We start from the raw sequence: 18,832 nt of genomic DNA on the forward strand, positions 1-18,832 counted from the left end.
TAATCATTTTAGCGTGTTTTTTTTTTTTTTTACTGTTGACTTTTGCCAATGTGAATTTCGTGTAAAAGACTGGACTGATTGGGGACCGACCAGCCGGCAGCCGTGCTGAATGCGGCTACCTAAATTGATGATTCATGTGAATAAACTGTTAAGCAATTAAAGAAATGTGTGCAATATGCTACTTTTTTTTTTCTTTAAATTTTCAACCTTTTCTAATATCCAAAATTAGAAATGTAAACTTATAGGGTAAGTCAAATAAAAAGACTCGAATGGCAACATCTATCAATCGGATAATACTATTATAAGATTTACTTATTATGAACGTGTCGCCTTACTTAAAATAGTTTAAAAAAAAAATTAAAAGTACTATTTAAGAAACGTACAGTATAACTCAAATATAATTCAATGTCACACATGCTTAAAAGCAGGCTCCAGTCCACCAGCCCCAATGCATGAATTCAAACATTGGATTTTTCACTTTCAATGATCAAAAATAATTACGAACTTAATAAATAACAACATCTAAATCGAGATAAAAAAAAAAATCCACAAATTATACAGAGCAATAAATTATTATTATTATTATTATGTAGATAAAAAGATAAGAAAAAAAGAAAAACAAAGGTGAGAACAAAAAAATAGAAAACAAAAAGTGAAAAGTAATTAATAAAATAAAACAATGGTGGCTCCGGATACACATAACTTGACCTTCACCGCGAACGCGTCGCTATCTCCTTTTACCTTTTTATTTGCCCATTATGTTCTTCTCATTTCATTTCATCGACTGTCAGTTTCAATTGTTTTGCCATTCCTCTTTTCTCCATTATTTGCCCACAAAAACGCCCCGGTTTGCATTTTCTTGTTCTTTCTTTTCTTGGCTTTGCTTAAGCATAAACTTATAGCTTGATGATCAATCACTCGTCCTGTATCTCGTTTTGCTTCTGTTTGGCAACAAAGACCACCACATCGTCGGCTGGCTGATTATCAACAAGATAACAAATTAGTAAAGCAAAGATATGTTGGATCTCAATCTCGATATTGCTTCCTGCGAGTCGTCTTCAATCTGTGCAGACAAGAACAAGAAGAAGATTAATTATAGCAGTAACAATAATATCAAGATCACGGCGATGCAAATGGAAGATTCGGGAACGTCGAACTCGTCCGTCATCAACAACGAAGAAGCTGCTGATAACGCTTCCAACAACCACGTCAGCTTCCCGTTCGTTTTCGGTATATTTAAGAAAGAAAACGAGGATGACGATAATAATAATAATAATTACCAGCCGGCGGCGTCAGCAGCAGCAGCAGCAGCAGCAATTCTTGATGATAAGGCTGTTCCAATCACGCGTCAGCTCTTTCCGGTGACTGGAGCGGGGTCCACTACGAGTGCGACTACGGGTCAGTGGTTGAATTTATCTTGTGCCACCGCCGCCGCTGCTGCTGATGATGTTGACGATGAGTCAGCTGCTGGCGGGCAAGGGCTGAAACCCGTGCAGCAGAAGCCGCAGCAAGTGAGAAAAAGCAGGCGAGGGCCGAGGTCTAGAAGCTCTCAGTACCGCGGTGTCACGTTTTATCGAAGAACCAGCAGATGGGAATCACATATCTGGTTATCATCGATCATTCATAAATATATTATATATAATTTGATTTTTTATACATTAATTAATTAATTGTCTTCATTTTAATCATAATTAACTTAATTTATTTGTGTTGAATATGATAAATTATGCGCAGGGATTGCGGGAAGCAAGTGTATTTGGGTAAGTTAATAATCTGCAGTTTAATGTTGTTGTATATATTTTTGGTTATAATTTGGATGATTATTGATTTTTTTTTTTCTGGCGAACTTTTTGTCAGGTGGATTTGACACTGCCCATTCTGCAGCAAGGTTAGAATCTATATCTTTATATCTTTTCTTTAATTTAATCAGAGATATAGTTAATTATCAGTGATCATGTGCTTTTCTTTTCTTTTTCTTTTTTTTCCTTTTTTGGGTAAAAAATATGGTCCTATGTGTGGAGTTAGTTTTCTAAATTTGGATCTTGTAATTTTCAGGGCATACGATCGGGCTGCAATTAAGTTCAGAGGAGTTGATGCTGATCTTAACTTCGGTGTAACTGATTATGAAGAAGATATGAAGCAGGTAATTAACATGCACCATAATTAATCACCAACGAATTATGTGTTGGGTTCTGGGTTTTGTATGTGCTGTATTTTATTTAATGACTTGATTGTACGTGCGTTAACTTGATTGATCTGCAGATGAAGCATCTATCCAAAGAAGAATTTGTGCTGATTCTTCGTCGGCAAAGCAATGGATTTGCAAGAGGAAGCTCGAAATACAGAGGTGTCACATTGCACAAATGTGGTAGATGGGAAGCTAGAATGGGACAGCTCCTTGGAAAGAAGTGAGTACATATATATATATATATATATTCACAACTTCCAATCTTTAATAATATTTTTAGCCCTAAAAACTTGGTAATGCTAGAAACTTAATTTGTGAAAACTATGAAACCTGATAAAATTGTACACCAGAGAAGTAGAATTAGAGTTAAACTTTGTGCTCGCAGGTATGTTTATCTTGGATTGTTCGACAACGAAGCAGAAGCCGCAAGGTCCTTGTGATCATGAGTTATTCTTTCCTTCTGAAACTGAAATTTACACCATAATTTAGAAATGGGTTGGTCTGAAGAATCTCCATTGCTTTTTGAATCCAGGGCCTATGACAAAGCTGCAATCAAGCAAAATGGAAGAGAAGCAGTAACCAATTTTGAGCCAAGTGCTTATCAACGAGAGACGCTTTTAGATTCTAAGAATGGAGGTATTAAATTAATTCATTGATGATGATGATCTATTTTTTATTTTATGTATACATGTGCTTGATTTTCTGCTTAAGTTAATTGTCATTTAAAAAAAAAAAAATTGAATGCAGGTAGCAGCAACAACCTCAATCTTGATTTGAGCATTGGAATTTCCCAGCCTTCAAGTACTATTTATTGTGAGGCTTGCCAAATGCCCAACAAAGAGAGACGAGTGGTAAGTTAATTTCTAGCAAAAATTGCCTATGCATTTCATAATGTGGGTAGTAACACTGTTACAGCCTTTATGCATATTCTTATTACGTACACTTCTGATTTACCAGCTTGATAGCACTGTTTATGCTTCAATGGGTGTGCAATTACAACCCCATCATCCCCATCATGGCCTAACAATGCCTCCCCAAAGCCATGAGGTACTACTACGCTACTCATCATCTTCCACGTCCCTTATTTTTCGATACAACTTCATATCCCTTCTCGTGTGACTGTTGATGAATTAACCTCAGTTTCGAATAAATAATAACAGGAAATGGCTAAGGAGAAGAGGGTTCAAGGTGTTTCTTCACCCGGATTCACAAACTGGGCATGGCAAATGCACAATAACGGTAGTGTTGCAGCAATGCCAGTGAATTTGTTATCAAGTGCAGCATCATCAGGATTCTCTTCTTCTCCCACTACTGCTCCTGCAGCTAATACCATTCAAGTTCAGCAGCAGATTAATAATAACCCTGCAGCCCGCAACATGTTTCTCGCAACACAAAACACATCTGCCGCCATCGACAATTCTCATCATTTGCGCAATTACAGAAGCTAAAGTTTGTTCGGTGCAACAGTTTGGTTTGATCACCATCTTATATTTTGGTCTCTAGAAAGTGTAGTTGAGCATAATAATATTAGCAAGCTTACATTAGTTTGCGGAGTTTGTATTTATTTCAAGTGTAAGAAAAAAATTGTTTCAATGCTTTGGTGATAACTTATATTTATATACTTAATTTTCATGACAAGTATTGTATGGTCTATATAATATTGATCTTTGTATTATTTCAAGTAGATTCCAAATTGGAACTATTCCAAAACTATTAACACACAATAACTTCCAAAATTCTATGACCATCATCGGCATATCAAAAATTGTACAATAAATACATACGAATTCCTTTCAATTAATGTCTTACATTTTGTGTCTTCTAGTCCTACAATTTTGTGGCCACAAAATGTGAAGCTAGCCGTTAGATAACTAAGAATTGTAGGCCCCTTTTAGTATTGGGGTTCTGTGCAATAAAAATTAATTGTGTTCGGTAAATATGACATTTGGATAATATATTTTACGAAACTAATAAAATTATTATAAATTCTTGAAACATACAATTGTTGAACAAAATTATTTTGGACAAAAAATTTAGAATTGCAAATGTTTACCCAATCCTTTGTACTAATAAAAAAATAATTTTACAAATGATTCTTAAAAAGGCAACTCATGGGTTTGGAGAGAGAGATGAAGACGTGTGTTCAGATAAGAGAGCTATCAATCAAATTGTTTTGTTCCCATTAATTCATAGCTCAATTAACAAATTTATATTCGTCGTGCTGAGACTAAATTACCAAAATGCACCTGATTACTTGATAATACATAATAGCAGTAGTTTTTTTTTTTTTTTTAAAAAAAAAAAGAAAAACCGTGTAATTTGACTTGTGTAATCAATTATTTGATTAGATTTATTCTCTCTTAATGGCCCATGAACTCAAGTAGCTCGGTGTTATCCATTCCTTAAATGGAAGCTTCAAGAGAAATAATTAGCTTGGACCCCACTCAACCCCACAAAGGCCACAATCAGTACCTAACTCTTGCAAGGCCCAAACAGTTGCCGTGGCTTACATTAATTAAAAATTATAAAATATTGCAGATATTTTTCCTGTCATGTGCAAAACATTTGGCGTTTTATCAATTTCGGGGACATTCTTGTCAGATGTAATCAATTGCTTTAGTTTTCGGGGTTTGACCTGGGACAAATAGCAGAACTCTTATTTATTTATGTGAACCATTTTACGTTTCGCCGTAACAAGAATTGTAAGACTTTTATCATTTGTCACTCTTCGAGTAGATTTTGTTTGCGTTTAGAAGTTTAAGAGAAACCTTTTCGTTATTTGGTTATCTACCTCAGTTTTCAGTAAAAATTGGGTAATTATTTGGTATAGAGTAATTTTCTAAAATCATTTCATGAGAGGATTAAAATTTTAATTTGTTAGCAAAAAGTGGGTATTTTTTAACTATTTAATCATTCACAAAACCTCTCAGTAACTTCTAGTTTCAAAATTTTAAAAATTTGAATTTTTCTCAATCCTTGTAAAAATTTTCTTTTTTTTATTAAATTTTCTCGAGTTACGATCAAATGACACCCAAAAAAAAAAAAGAAAGATGAAGAATATAGTGTGGAATTGAAGGGAAAAAAAAATCTAAAATCCTCTTTCGATTAGTAGAGAAAGTAAAGATATAGAATGGGACCAGATAATTTGAGGAGGAAATTAATATTAATTTAAAATTAAAAAACAAATATTTACCAGCAACTTGTAAGTTACCTGCTACCTTTTCATTAATTATTTAATTATTCTTTTAAAAAAAATCTACACCCACTCCATTTTATAATCTGCATTTATATTTTAAATTTCAATTGAAAATATTTTTTTGAGAAACCTTTAAAATTTAACAATTATATAGATAGAAATTATACAATAAGCAGAAAAAAATTTTAAGATTTTATAATTTGTATGTATTTATAAGTTATTGTCTTAATTTAGTAAGATAAACCCAAAAGGTTTGGCCTATTTGGGAAAGAAAGGGTTCATCGGTTCAACCTAATTCTAATATCATTATAAATGAAAACAAAAATACAAAATAAAAGAAAACGTATGATTTCTTCTTGTTCGTTCAATGATAATAATAAATTAATAATGTTTATGTTGTCAATGTAAAGATGGTTTTAAGGATTCTTTGATCGCTCTTTAGTTGCTTTTTTATAATTACCATGTGTGTATGTATATATAATAATAATCAATATATCAATGTCATGTTATATTGCAATTGCACACGCTAAATAAGTGACGTGATATTTGATTGGTCTCTTATAAAACTTTATTAGAGCATCTCCAAAAGACTCTATAAATTTTACTCTTCAAATACCTATTTACTTACCGATGTGGCAAATAGAAGAATAAAAAAATATGATATTCTCCAAAAGACTCTTTAAATAGAAATAAATTAATATTATTTTAATCATATAATTAGTTTTTTAAAGGAAAAGTTAATAGTAATTAAAGCACTTCTCTCTCTTTCTTCAATGAAAAATAATAAAATATAAATTGAAGAGAGAGAAATTAACTCTCCAAATTTAAAGAGAGAGAATCAATTCTTATTTGAAGAATCTTAATTGGAGTGTCTTTTGGAGCTTTAAATATTGATGTGACTCTTCAAATAAGCAAATAAGTAATAAAATCTTATTTGAATAGCCTTTTGGTGATGCTCTTACATTTAAAAAATCAAGCTAGAACTCTAAATCGACTACATCCGTAATTGTGGCGAGAAAGTTAAAATAGCAAATATTAAGGACCCATTTGGAATTATTTTTAGAAGGCTAAAATTGATTTTAAAAAGTTAACAGTTAATTTTGATGTTTGGTAATTTTTTTTAGAAATTACTTTTGGTAAAATCATCAAACGTTACAGTAGATTTTGAAAAGAAACGAATGAACTTTTTAAAATTGAATTTTGAGAATTAATTTTATACTTAATATAATTTCGTGTGTTTATATCTCATAAATATCATAAAATCCAAAATGATTCTTATTAATTAAGAAATAGAATCATTAATTTTAAAGAAATTATTAATATCACCAATTATTTTGAGATAACAAAATAAAAAATTAGTAATAAAAATATTTATTTTCTTTATTATTATTATTATTATTATATATATATATACACAATATATAATAAAAATTTAATATGCATGTCTACAAATGTATAAATAAATTTTATTAAATGTTATGTTCAATTTAATTATTTATAATCTTATTGCAGTTTAGCGTTTAAAATTATCAAACGCACACGATTAATTTTAAAACTCACCGTATTTTTAAAAATAAATTTTACCAAACGTTTTATTAATTCTCTTCACAATTTATTATTTATCTTGTACAACTAACAACAATTATTTTAAAAACTACAACATTACTAAACTGATCCTAAATGTAACTCAAATATTATTCCACACTAAGGATAGCACTTGTAGTTTGAGAGCCACAACGCAATAGTAGTAAACTGGTCCTCAATGTAGTTCAATTGTTTTTCCACACTAAAATATCAATTTTATAGCACTTGTAGTTTGACAGTCACAATGCAATAGTAGTAAATGTAACCTAATTCATTTCATGTATTCAATTTTCTAAGATCCATACCTTTTTTTAGTATTATATATATAATACAACTAAATCTCATATAGAATAAATATACCACCAAAGCATAAACAAAAAGTATAAATCAGTCTTACAATCACTTGGAAGTAGAGATGGGCAATAGGCTGGGCTGGCAACAAGGCTCATGTGTACTCATACCCTATTGTGTCCACTATGTGTTTTGTGCCATATCGTGCCTAAGTCTTTTTTGCTTAGGCCCGGCCCGACACACGTGCCATGGCTAAGGAAAAAAAACCCATAAACTATTTTTTAAAAAAAAAAAAAATTAAGAGCGTATGCTAAGTTGTTGACGTTTTTCTTTTTCAAGTCTATATGTCTTTATTTAAATTTAATAGAATCGAAAATTGAAAATTCAAGTCCATATTCAATAATAATAAACTAATAATAGTAAGAGAATATAATATTAATTATTAAGTTTGACCTTATAGTATTAGAATTTTTTTAATGATAATAATAATAATAATAATAATAATAATAATAATAATAATAATAATAATAATAATTTTTCTTAAATGTTAACTTAATTGTTAATTTGAATTTACATAGAGTCATAGTTCATAATTCACAATAATATTAATGCATATTTATAAAAACATGATATCAATTATTTATTTAATAAATTATAAATATAAATCAATTATAGAGAATTAAATGAATTTAAAAAATTCAATTTAAAGTTATTTATAAAATTATAAAAATTTAATTTTGCTTTTATTAAAAATAAAATATGTTTATTGCAGCCTTTTTCATCGTGCCATACTTAGTCAATCTCTAACTGCGTCGTGCTTTCAAGGTGAGTGTGTAAAATTCTAAACCTAACCCAGTCCACATGCGTGCTGCGTGTCCCATACGAACATATACCGTCCGGTTCATTGGCCATCTCTACTTGAAAGATTCAAACCCTCCATCTTATAATTAAAAGAAAGCCGTGCCCAGCAACTTAACTATGTGTTCTTGGCAGCTAGCTTAAATTTTATAACAGTGATAATTATAATAATAAAATTAATTTTTTGGTCGTTTTTAAAAAAAAAAGTTTGTATTTTAAAAACGACACCGTATTAGTGCTACACTCTATCCCCTAAAAACTGGCCTCACTAAAACCCCCAACAAAACGCAACACAGACGCAGACAAAAACGGAGCGGAAATGTGGCGCACAAAACTGTGCCAGCCCGTTCGAACAATCTTCACTAAAACCCCCAGTCCTCCGCCGCGTCATCACTACCACCGCTACCAACGGCCGCTGATCCCTCTCTCGGTGTCCCTTGCCAAAACGGTGACATGTATCCGCACAAGGGACTCGCATTCTTATTCTTCTTCGATTCTCAACGAACAAATCTTCCATTTCGATTTCAGCAGCTCGCTTGTTGCTCATTGCATCACTTCGGCTTCCTCTGCCGAACCACAGGTGGTTGTCGACTGGAACGACGCCGTTTCCTGCTCTGAAGTTGGTGACGGCGCAAACGGTAGCTTGGAGGAGGAAGAGGAGGACCCTAGGACTAATATTCCCGTTAAAGCCTACTTCTTCTCCACTAGGTTTGCTAAATTTTATTTTTATTTTTATTTTTATTTTTGACAAGTTATGATAAATAAACAATTTTTAATTAAAAATGAAAGGAATTATTTCTTTTAATTTTTATTTCTATTAAGCTTGATACCCTGAACCTCAACTGAAAAAGCTAAAACCCTAATCTTAATACTTAAAAGTATGTTACAATTTGGAATGCAATCGAGGGGGGAATTGTGTTGTTTTAACTTTGAAGTTGTAAATACGTAATTGTGTAGCTAATTTTTTGTGGTTTTGTTTTGGTGTAGTGTGGATTTGAGGGGCTTGGTGGATCAGAACAGGCAGAATTTTATTCCACCAACGTCGCGTATGACTAATTATGTTGTATTGAAGTTTGGCACTCTTTCCAATCCCAGCGTAAGTTCATGCATTGCTTCTGTTTTATTAGGCTATGTTAATTCGTGTGTATTGTTGTGAATTTGTTGGAATTCGTGTGTAAATGCATTGTTTATATGCCTTACTTTACAGAATGCAAGTGGAGTACAATGTTTTGAGTTAGATTACAGGAAAGGATTGGAAATATTTGTTATATACATGCATTCATTCAAATTAAAACTACATATTTCTTTGTTTGTAGTGGGGCTATAGTTGACAGATTTATTTTGCCTTCTCCTCCAATTATTATCAGCACTGATGTCCAATCAGTGCAATTTATTTGTATTGCTTTTGAATGTTCTGATTATAAAAATTTAGCAAGGGTTTTCTGTGTTTTGCTAAAAGTTGTTGATATCTTACTAAAGGGACTTCTAAGTTCCTTGTCTCAGGGCACAGGTGCTAGCATTAGTGGAAGTGACTGCTGTTTCATGGTAGTTTTTCAGTATGGTTCCATTGTCTTGTTTAATGTCAGTGAACCTGAGGTTGATGGGTATCTGAAAATTGTGGAAAGACATGCATCGGGTTTACTTCCGGAAATGAGAAAGGATGGTAAGTTTATACATCCTCAATTTTAGGCACTAAGTCACTCACATATTGCTAATGGTAACATGATAGCATAAATATTTGACACATCTTGCATCTATGATATTAAATTTGAAACAAAGAAAGTTAATTTTACTTCTTGGTCAAGCAGAAAATGAATTTTTTGTTGCTAAACATAGGTAAATCAATTAAAAATGCTTACTCAACTGCAAATACCTCTTCACAATTTATCTCCAGCTAGGTTTTCTTGTGTTAATATTTCTTTTGTACCAAGGTGTCCTCAACTTATTTCATTTGAGACTGATCCGTACAAATACATGCGGTCACTGGAGAAGTATTTGCTTTGAGTTTGCCTGGGGGAGTGGAACCTTTTTCATTTTGGACAGAGCAGTGGACTTGAGATTTTTCTGGTTCCTGAATCATTGTTTTGGGTACTTATTCCATACATGAGGGTTTAGCTGGATGATTTTGAAGAGGCTAAGCATTTGTAACATCCCTTCAATAACCCAAAGAAGTTTGGTTGCCAGTGAACTCCAGTTAGGATGGTAGTTTTTTAAAATCAAATAGTGATAGTGTCATGTATATACGGATTGAGGGCTCTATTGGTCTTCAGATTTTAATTGGAGCTGCATGTCAACTTTCTAATTCTTTACATTTTTGTTATATATCATCTCCAGTTGTAGGTGGTTACGTATTTCTTTCTCTAATTTGTGGAAGTAGCATAAGATGCCACATGTTAGGAGCTTTTCTTTTATTTGTATTTAGTTTTGAAAAAATAAGTAGTCTAAATGCAGTTGATATAAACTACAGAGTATGAAGTGATAGAGAAGCCAACTCTGAGTACATGGATGCAAGGGGGTTTGGATCACATCATGTTACAGTTCTTGAACATTGACGGAATACGTATAATTGGTAGTGTTCTAGGTCAAAGTATTGCTCTCGACTACTATGTACGACAGGTATGTACTATATAATCTTAGAAGTGTCTACATGGTAGATTATTACTTGGTAATACTAAGAAAATTTCTCTTCTCTTAGGTTGATGGGATGGTTGCAGAATTTACTGATATAAACCGTGGTATGGAGAAAACTGGGACATTTACCATGGAGAGCAAAAAACTTTTTCAACTAGTAGGAAAGGCAAATTCTAATCTAGCTGATGTTATTCTTAAGCTTGGCCTTTTTGAGAGGTAATGGTTTATTCTGGAATGAACTTTCTGTTATACTACATCATTCGCTAACTGGCTTTTAGTTTGAGAAAATAGTAGAATTACTTATCCATATTTGTGAAGCCTGATCTACTTTTTGGCTTGCAGGACTTGAAAAGTAGGAAATTTTAAGTGATTGTTTGTAGTTGTCAAAGGCTGGTTTTGAAATTGGAAATTTATTTCTTCAAAGGCACTGGTCCTAGATCTGATAAAAGAAAATACCTGCGAAAACAAAAACTGATTGCAACATGTAGAAATTAGATGAATAGAAAAGGTAGTAGGGAAAAACAGAAGGAAGAACAGAAAACCAAGGTGTCACACCTTGGGTTCTCTTTTATTTTATTTTTTGGCATCCCACATAGAAGACTAGCTGGACTTTTTTAAATTTCTTCAAAACCTTTGTGAGACACTGTAGTGCTGCTGTACATAAGCAAGCAAACCTGAGCCCAGGAAACTATGTGTCTTTTACCAATAAGTGACCCAGAATAAGGTCCAAACAAGAGAATCCATGTCCACCAACTTTGGCCAACACACTACCGTCGAAGTAACTGTACCACAGAAGTACGTTTATTTTCTTTTTGTGTAACGCACACAAAATTTTATTGATTTTTTACAGATCAGACATCGCGTGGAAGGATGCTAAATATGCCCAAATATGGGAGTATCTCAGAGATGAATTTGAACTAACACAGAGATTTGCCAGTCTTGATTTTAAGTTGAAGTTTGTGGAGGTATGATCTTTTTGTCATGGAAACTTCATCAACTCTCTTCTACCAATACTTGCAAATCACCATTGGATTTGAAGTTTTGTCTTCTCTTTGCAGCATAATATTCGCTTTCTTCAGGAAATCCTTCAAAATCGGAAATCCGATTTCCTAGAATGGCTGATCATCATATTGATTAGTGCTGAAATTCTTATCTCTCTTTATGACCTTTTCCAGAGGACAGCGAGTACTTTGCATTAGCACTAACTTCCCATTCCATTGAAATGGGAACTTGAGGACCTTAGGCCATATTTGCTGTACATCTACTCCTATTAGTTTTGCTGCTATTGCACAAATCATAATCAAAACTCAAACAGGCCAATTTTACTTCATGTAAATAGTGATGAGGATAATTAATACAATGTTTTTGATCATCTATCATATAGTAAAAGTGATTGAATCTGTTCTTTTGTTGTTTTGACCTAAAATTTACTAATGATAGCCTGATGAAAGGAGGCAAATTATTGATGTCTTTTGTATTCTTTCAACGTTGAAGCTTGAAGCTGTGTTGAGTTATGACTTATGATCTTGTTCTCTATACAGCACAGATGTATAATTAGGGATGGCAACTGAATCGTTCCATAATAGATATCCACAATATCTATTTAATTGGATTGGATAATATCCATCCAAAAATTTTTGGATCTTGAAATGAATATTTTAAAATTACATCCAGATGGATATGGATAATTATTTTTACCTAATGGATATCCGTTTAACCCAACACAAGTTTAAAAAATTTTAATTTTATAAAATAAAAAATAAACAAATATAATAAACAAATAATTGTAAAAATATTATATTAACTAGTGGAAAATTTAAATTCTCCTTATATTACAAAATAAAATTTTCAAAATTATCCTTTAATTTTTTAACTTATTTAATACTATTAATAATTATTATTTTATTTTATTAATTTAATATTATAAATGGACCTTCACTGGAAAGTCGCCGGAACTACCGCCGGATCTCGCCGGAAGGTCACCGGAGCACCGCCGGAAGGTCGCCGGAGCTCCGCCGGGATTTGCCGGAAAGTTGCCGGACCGCCGCCATCGACCACCGGACCGCCATTTTATTTATTTTTATATATATTATTACTAATATGAATAGTTTAATAGCCAAATTTGATATTGAAATTTTAACTATTTTATATTATTATTTTTATATAATAAAAATAAAATATCCATGTATCTCTATAACTATATGGATAAAATTCATATCCATGTCCAATATTAAATACTGGATATGGATATGGATATATCCATTATGAATAATTATGAATTTGTGTTTGGATGGATATTATCCATCCATAATTGGATATTTACCATCCCTATGTATAATGGTTCTACATCTTAATCTAATTTTGACACGATCTTGTTCTCCAGACAGTACAGATGTATCACGGTTGTCCATCTTCATCTAATCTTGAGATTCAGGACCACGTAAGCTTAGGACTATCATTGCGAATGCCATTGCATTAGCTGTGTCTTTTATCCGCTAAGCTGCTCTGTTTTATCAAGACACCGAGCCCAAGCGGAGCCGGGGTCACTTTTTGAGTAGGTGATGGATATGTCACGCAAGCAGTCCCGCAGGAGAAAGATGAAGGGCACGTTTGAGGACCAAGGCAGTTTTCTCGCACGAATAGACTCTTTGGATCACCCAAAAGAAATTGCAAAATTTAGAGGGGCATTCCGAGAATTGAACTCGGGACCTCTCGCACCCTAAGCGAGAATCATACCACTAGACCAAATGCCCTGTTTGATGGGTCGTGGGTAATAACTTTTAAAACTACTTTTTCAGTTTATCTTATTTGCATTAGGACAACTATAAGCATGTTTAAAGAAGTTAAGGGTGCGTTTGATATTATTTTTGGTTGGGTGTTTTGTGTTTTTCAAAAAAAAAAAAATATAAAAACATGTTTGGCAATCCTTCGACAATCATTAAAAATTTTGAAGAACAAAATGTTTTTATTCTTTCACTACTCCAAATCGGCGTTCTCAACTTTTGTTAATAAAAGTGGGAAATAAATAAAAAAAGATTAGGGAAAAAGGTGGTGCTCTGGCCCACCAATTTTATTTATTTAATTATTATTCTATTTCATTTCTCTTGTAACCATTTACTTTTATCTTATCTCTTCAATTGTAACCAGTACTTCTATCTTTTTTCTTCTTCAACCGTTAGTTTTTAGTTTTTTATCTCTTCAACTATAGCGAAAATCTAGGGTTACTTTTTTTTTTGGGGGGAAATTTTATGATTTTGTTAATTGTTCTTTAAAATTTGTATGATTTTCTATTATATTAATTTTTATTTGTTATTCCATCTTGTCTAAGTGCTGAGACACGCTCGTCCCCTCTTGCATCTTGCTTGGAAAAAAGCGTTGCCGAAGAAACTTCATGTTTACCATTGTCACTGACTCATACATTCTTTGTGGAGTCTCCCAGATTATTGAGAAGCTAGGCCCTTTCCTCACTCTCTTCTTAAGGCTAGATCTGCCTTATTGCTATTATGTATTATTAGCCGATATGGAGACTGTAGTATCAAGATTAGAGGGAGGCGGCTTTCTCTCTCTCTACCTCTAGTCAAAAGGCGATTGTGGACAAGAGAAAGGGTGAGGAACGAACAAGGAGCGGAGGAAAATGAGGCCTAGGAGAGGTGCGAATCAGAGCTTGCTGGTGAGAACGCTGGCTTAATTGCCAGGGCGTTATCCTCTTTTAAAGGAAGAATCAAGGAGCATCTACAGGTAGTGGTGAATACTGAGAACATGAAATCCCTTAGCGCGTTGGATCATCGAAGAATGGAGAAATTCCTATATCTGGTAAGACCACCCATGAGGGCTCATCAACTCATTTCTCGGTCATATATTGGTCACAAAAAGTACAATTTGAACTTGTCTTGTCACCAGCCTCATCTGGCTTTTCTAGTTTCACAGCTGATTAGCCCATACAGCCAGATTCTTAATGGCATCCTCCTCTGGTTGGAAAGAAGGACACCTTTTGCGGATAGTGAGGTAGTGGTTTGCAATCATCCATGGTCCTTCACTCAGAACATAATCATAATCCTCTAGGTTAGCAAACTTGGCTCTGATCTTATTATTGTTAGTAGTATAGCATTTTTTTGTGTTTATTTGTGGGTGATGGCCTTCATGTTGAAAGGCATAGACGTAGATATTGGGCATGTTTTGGATGCAAATATTTTTGTAGTCTTTTTGTAAATGAACTACTTAAACGTCTATAATAAATATAATTGTAGTATAGAGTTTTATTTTTTTATATGCTAATTAATTCTACATTTATTATTTTATTTTAATTTTTTTCAACTTAATAAATTATGAGAGGGTTTTCTGAAAATTATTATTGTTGTATGAAATTTAATTTTATTTTGATTAAACTTATAAAAATAAAGATAAAATGTATAAATAAATTGAAGAAAGCTATTTCATAAAAAAATTTGTATTTCAGACAAACAACCAAACGTACTCTTATTATTTTTCATATTTTTAAACAAATAACAAAACATATTTTTACTGTTTTTATTTTCATATATTGTTTTAAGAACAAACTACCAAACAAATTTTTATTTGACGTCAGGAACATCATTTTTCTTTTCTAAAATAAACGCACCCTAATAATCCTCCAAATTGAAAATATATTGCACCAGAGGCCAAAAAGTAAAATTATATTAAAAGCAAAAAAAAAAAAAAAAATTCAGTTCTTTTTGTCCTGCCACAAGGCTCTGCCGACGAGGTTTACAACTTCAATATACTGTCTATATCTTAGGCGACGATGACGGTTGGGATGGAGATGACGGCTGTGGTGGATGATTTTTACGAACGTATTTTCGAGCCCAAACATGCTTACCATTAATGGAGAACTTAGCTTTGCTCTTGCCTCCAAGTACCACGTCCATGAAGGAAGCAGAATCCATAACAAGACGTGCAAATAGTGGCTGCTCCGTTGACGATGCCACTTCTTGCATGTTAATAGCTTCAAAGCACTCTCCAAATTTCCTGTTCAATTTTAATTTTTTTATTTCAAACCAGAAGAAGTAATAACAAAGTTAACTAACCCATCAAATTCTATTAAGTCCTAGCTAGCACTATAAATAATAAAATTAATAGCAAGAAATATACACACACACATATATATACCTAATGAAAAAGTCTCTGATTTCATTTTCTGAAATAGGGTACCCTTTAGAAAATGTCAAAAAAATAGTCCTCTCATCTGGTGGTACAGTTACTTGATAATCATGATTTCCTTTCTCGTCAGAATTACTACTACTTATTTGCATACGCCTCCACATCTCGTCGACTTCATTTCTCAAAACATCGTGTTGCCGCTGAACCACAGCATCATAATATGACATAACAGGCACAATCGGACCATAATCACTAAGCTGCTGTTTGACCATATTTTCATTTCCTCTTAAACTATTCTCAGCATTCTGATCGCGAATGATCGCCTTATTTTGTACCTCATGTAGCACAAGGTCCTCAAAAGCTCTGGCGCAGACTTCGATAACATTCTTCGTAACCGCGTGTAGAATTTTGAGCCGATTGTCACGAAAGAAGCTTAAAGAAACCCTACTTTTGGTGATGCTTTGAGTTAAAGGAATTACTTCGATGTTCTGTAAAGAGAAAGGAAATGACTCATCGCTCTGGATGCAACTCAAGCACAACACGGCCTCATCGGCAAGCGAAGTGATCAACGTATCCGGCCATGTTAGCAATGTGTTCACTAAATCTCGACACAGTCCGGAATGTTCAAGCCAAATCCATAACGCAATGACTTGCATGGACTCAATGGAGTTGCGGCCGAGGTAGTGGACAAGCTTAGTGAACAGGATGCGATCTATGTTGTGAAATGTTTTGAATTGTTCTTTTGTCACTGTTAAAGGAGCCAATGAAGAAGAGGAAGCCATTGATGGTCGTTTTTCTGGGGATGACGATGAAATGCTTTGTGGGTTCTTTTTATAGAGACGAATAGCTACGATTAGCGACTGTTGTGAGGGTTAAGGATAGTGCTGTTGCGAAGAGACGCCATTTCGGTGCAGAAATGGAAGAAATGTAAGATATTTTTGTGATAGTGTTTCAAAGGCAACGGTCAAATATAGAAATATGTTTTGGTATTGAGTTGTTTATAGTTTGGTGCTTACATTTTTGCTTCATGATTTTTATGGAAACTATATTGCATGGATTTGGGAAGTTGACAAGGCCGATTTTATTTCACTGCCCTTTTTATTCTTTTCTCTCTCTCCCTTTTTTTTTCAGTTAATAAAAGAAAATTTATTAAACTTGACAAAAAGTATTATATGTATATAATAATGTATAATAATAATTCATAAATTGGGATGTCAATGTGGATAAAAGATAAACAAAGTGAATTAATATATTAAAAATACTAAATTCATTAGAGTTCGTATTTTTTTTAGTTGGTCAATAGTTTCTACATTAAAGACTAACTACATTTGTGCGTATATATATAATTAGGTTCATTTAACATTTTCAGGAAAGTAATGGATGCTCATGAGTATAATGCTTCTTTCTTCTTCTACCTTCTACAAAATTCGAACCAGGTCACATTATTAGTTCAATTATGAAGAAACTTAATGATAAAAGAATTGAATACTAAAATATAATGTTAATTTTTCTTTCTCATTTGCGCATAGTTTTGGTAGTCGTAAATGTGTTTTGTGCCTATGACTACTCGGGTTCAAATAATAATTGAGGGTAAAAGTTGATGCTTTGATGGCGCTAATCTAGGGATGGCAATGGGGAGGGGAGGGGAGGGGACCAATCTCCCCATACCCATCCCCGATATTTTGCATATGTCCCCGTCCCCTCCCCATCCCCGTCAGAATTGCTTGAGAGAATCCCCATCCCCTCCCCGAATAATAACAGGGGATCCCCGAGGGTCCCCGGTCCCCGAATAACTAATAGTCTAATACATTTTTTTATTTTCGATTTTAAATTAATCATATTAAAATAAACTCATACCGCTATTGTAAGCTCGTAACCAACTTTGACAGCACATTAAGGCCTCCAATGTGCTTGGATGAAGTTTGTTATGGTATGGGCTCACAACTCTACCACTAGTGTTAAAAGCTGATTCAGAAGCAACTGTTGTAATTGGAATTGCCAAAATATCTCTAGCAATTCGAGCTAATGTAGGATACCTATTAGCATTTGTCTTCCGTCAACTCAAAATATTAAAATCTTCCATCTGGGGTATAACTTTCTCATCCAAATATGAATCTAATTCATCTGCAACAAATGCACAATCTCCATTGTTTACATAATCATCAAAACCTGTCATCCATTTGGTTGCTTTCTTATAAGAATCCCCTGTAGATCTAGTAGAAGAACTACTACCAGTATAATCAAAGCAATAAACAATTGGTGAAAACTTCAATTAATACTCTTCAACTAATTCCCGGTAAGGGGTGACCACTTTCCCAACATACAACTATTTTGATATTTATTATTTTTAACAATATTTATAATTTTGTTATTTATTTATTAGTAATTTTAAAAATAAAAATAAAATTAAAAATTAAAATGGGGAAATGGGTAGGGGACGGGGATTCCACCTCATCCCCGTCCCCTCCCCGAATAAAAAGTTGGGTAAAAAATTTTCCCCGTCCCCTCCCCGAAAAAAAAATTGGGTATAAAATTTTCCCCGTACCCTCCCCGAATGGGGAAAATCCCCGAGGGTACCCGTCCCCGTGGGGATTTTTGCCATCCCTACGCTAATCCCCACACGAACCTAAAAATAGTAATAACCAAGACAATAATAATAATAATAATAATAATAATAATAAGAAGAAGTTAGAAAAAGAAAAATTAATAGTTGCATCTAGGGATGGCAAAAATCCCCACGGGGACGGGTACCCTCGGGGATTTTTCTCATTCGGGGAGGGTATGGGGATAATTTCATACCCAATTTCATATTCGGGGAAGGGACGAGTAAATTTTTTTACCAAATTTCTTATTCGGGGAGGGGACGGGGATGAGGTAGAATCCCCATCCCCTACCCATTTCCCCATTTTAATTTTAATTTTAATTTTTATTTTTTAAAATTACTAGTA

At 33.3% G+C, this 18,832-nt stretch overlaps 3 protein-coding genes and 1 non-coding gene across 6 annotated transcripts; 2 read left to right on the forward strand and 2 right to left on the reverse strand.

The window, feature by feature from the left end:
- The first annotated feature begins 792 nt into the window (after positions 1-792).
- On the forward strand, positions 793-3,823 carry LOC18044460 (AP2-like ethylene-responsive transcription factor TOE3). Of its 2 annotated transcripts, XM_006436129.2 has the most exons (10): positions 793-1,606; positions 1,735-1,760; positions 1,858-1,888; positions 2,056-2,143; positions 2,263-2,408; positions 2,574-2,618; positions 2,721-2,824; positions 2,936-3,039; positions 3,146-3,235; positions 3,349-3,823. In XM_006436129.2, exons 1-10 carry the CDS (start codon positions 1,017-1,019, stop codon positions 3,634-3,636), a joined length of 1,512 nt encoding a protein of 503 aa, XP_006436192.1. In that variant the 5' UTR covers positions 793-1,016; the 3' UTR covers positions 3,637-3,823. The 2 variants fall into 2 exon arrangements, with proteins under 2 accessions (XP_006436192.1, XP_006436193.1); XM_006436130.2 differs by lacking the exon at positions 2,574-2,618.
- Positions 3,824-8,414: 4,591 nt separating this feature from the next.
- LOC18044461 lies at positions 8,415-12,196 on the forward strand. 2 transcript variants are annotated; one of them, XM_006436132.2, is made up of 7 exons: positions 8,415-8,825; positions 9,105-9,213; positions 9,597-9,780; positions 10,585-10,733; positions 10,813-10,964; positions 11,599-11,713; positions 11,807-12,196. In XM_006436132.2, exons 1-7 carry the CDS (start codon positions 8,437-8,439, stop codon positions 11,945-11,947), a joined length of 1,239 nt encoding a protein of 412 aa, XP_006436195.1. In that variant the 5' UTR covers positions 8,415-8,436; the 3' UTR covers positions 11,948-12,196. The 2 variants fall into 2 exon arrangements, with proteins under 2 accessions (XP_006436195.1, XP_006436194.1); XM_006436131.2 differs by having other exon boundaries at positions 9,621-9,780.
- A 1,233-nt stretch (positions 12,197-13,429) lies between these two features.
- TRNAP-AGG lies at positions 13,430-13,501 on the reverse strand. Its single transcript has one exon. It is a non-coding gene; the product is annotated as a tRNA-Pro (tRNA).
- Positions 13,502-15,511: 2,010 nt separating this feature from the next.
- LOC18044462 lies at positions 15,512-16,666 on the reverse strand. Its single transcript, XM_024185637.1, has 2 exons — positions 15,894-16,666; positions 15,512-15,752 (listed from the first exon to the last, which is right to left on the reverse strand). Exons 1-2 carry the CDS (start codon positions 16,664-16,666, stop codon positions 15,512-15,514), a joined length of 1,014 nt encoding a protein of 337 aa, XP_024041405.1.
- Positions 16,667-18,832: the final 2,166 nt, after the last annotated feature.

Source organism: Citrus clementina, unplaced genomic scaffold (assembly GCF_000493195.1).
Source record: "Citrus clementina cultivar Clemenules unplaced genomic scaffold, Citrus_clementina_v1.0 scaffold_4, whole genome shotgun sequence".
NCBI classification, from domain to species: Eukaryota; Viridiplantae; Streptophyta; class Magnoliopsida; order Sapindales; family Rutaceae; genus Citrus; species Citrus x clementina.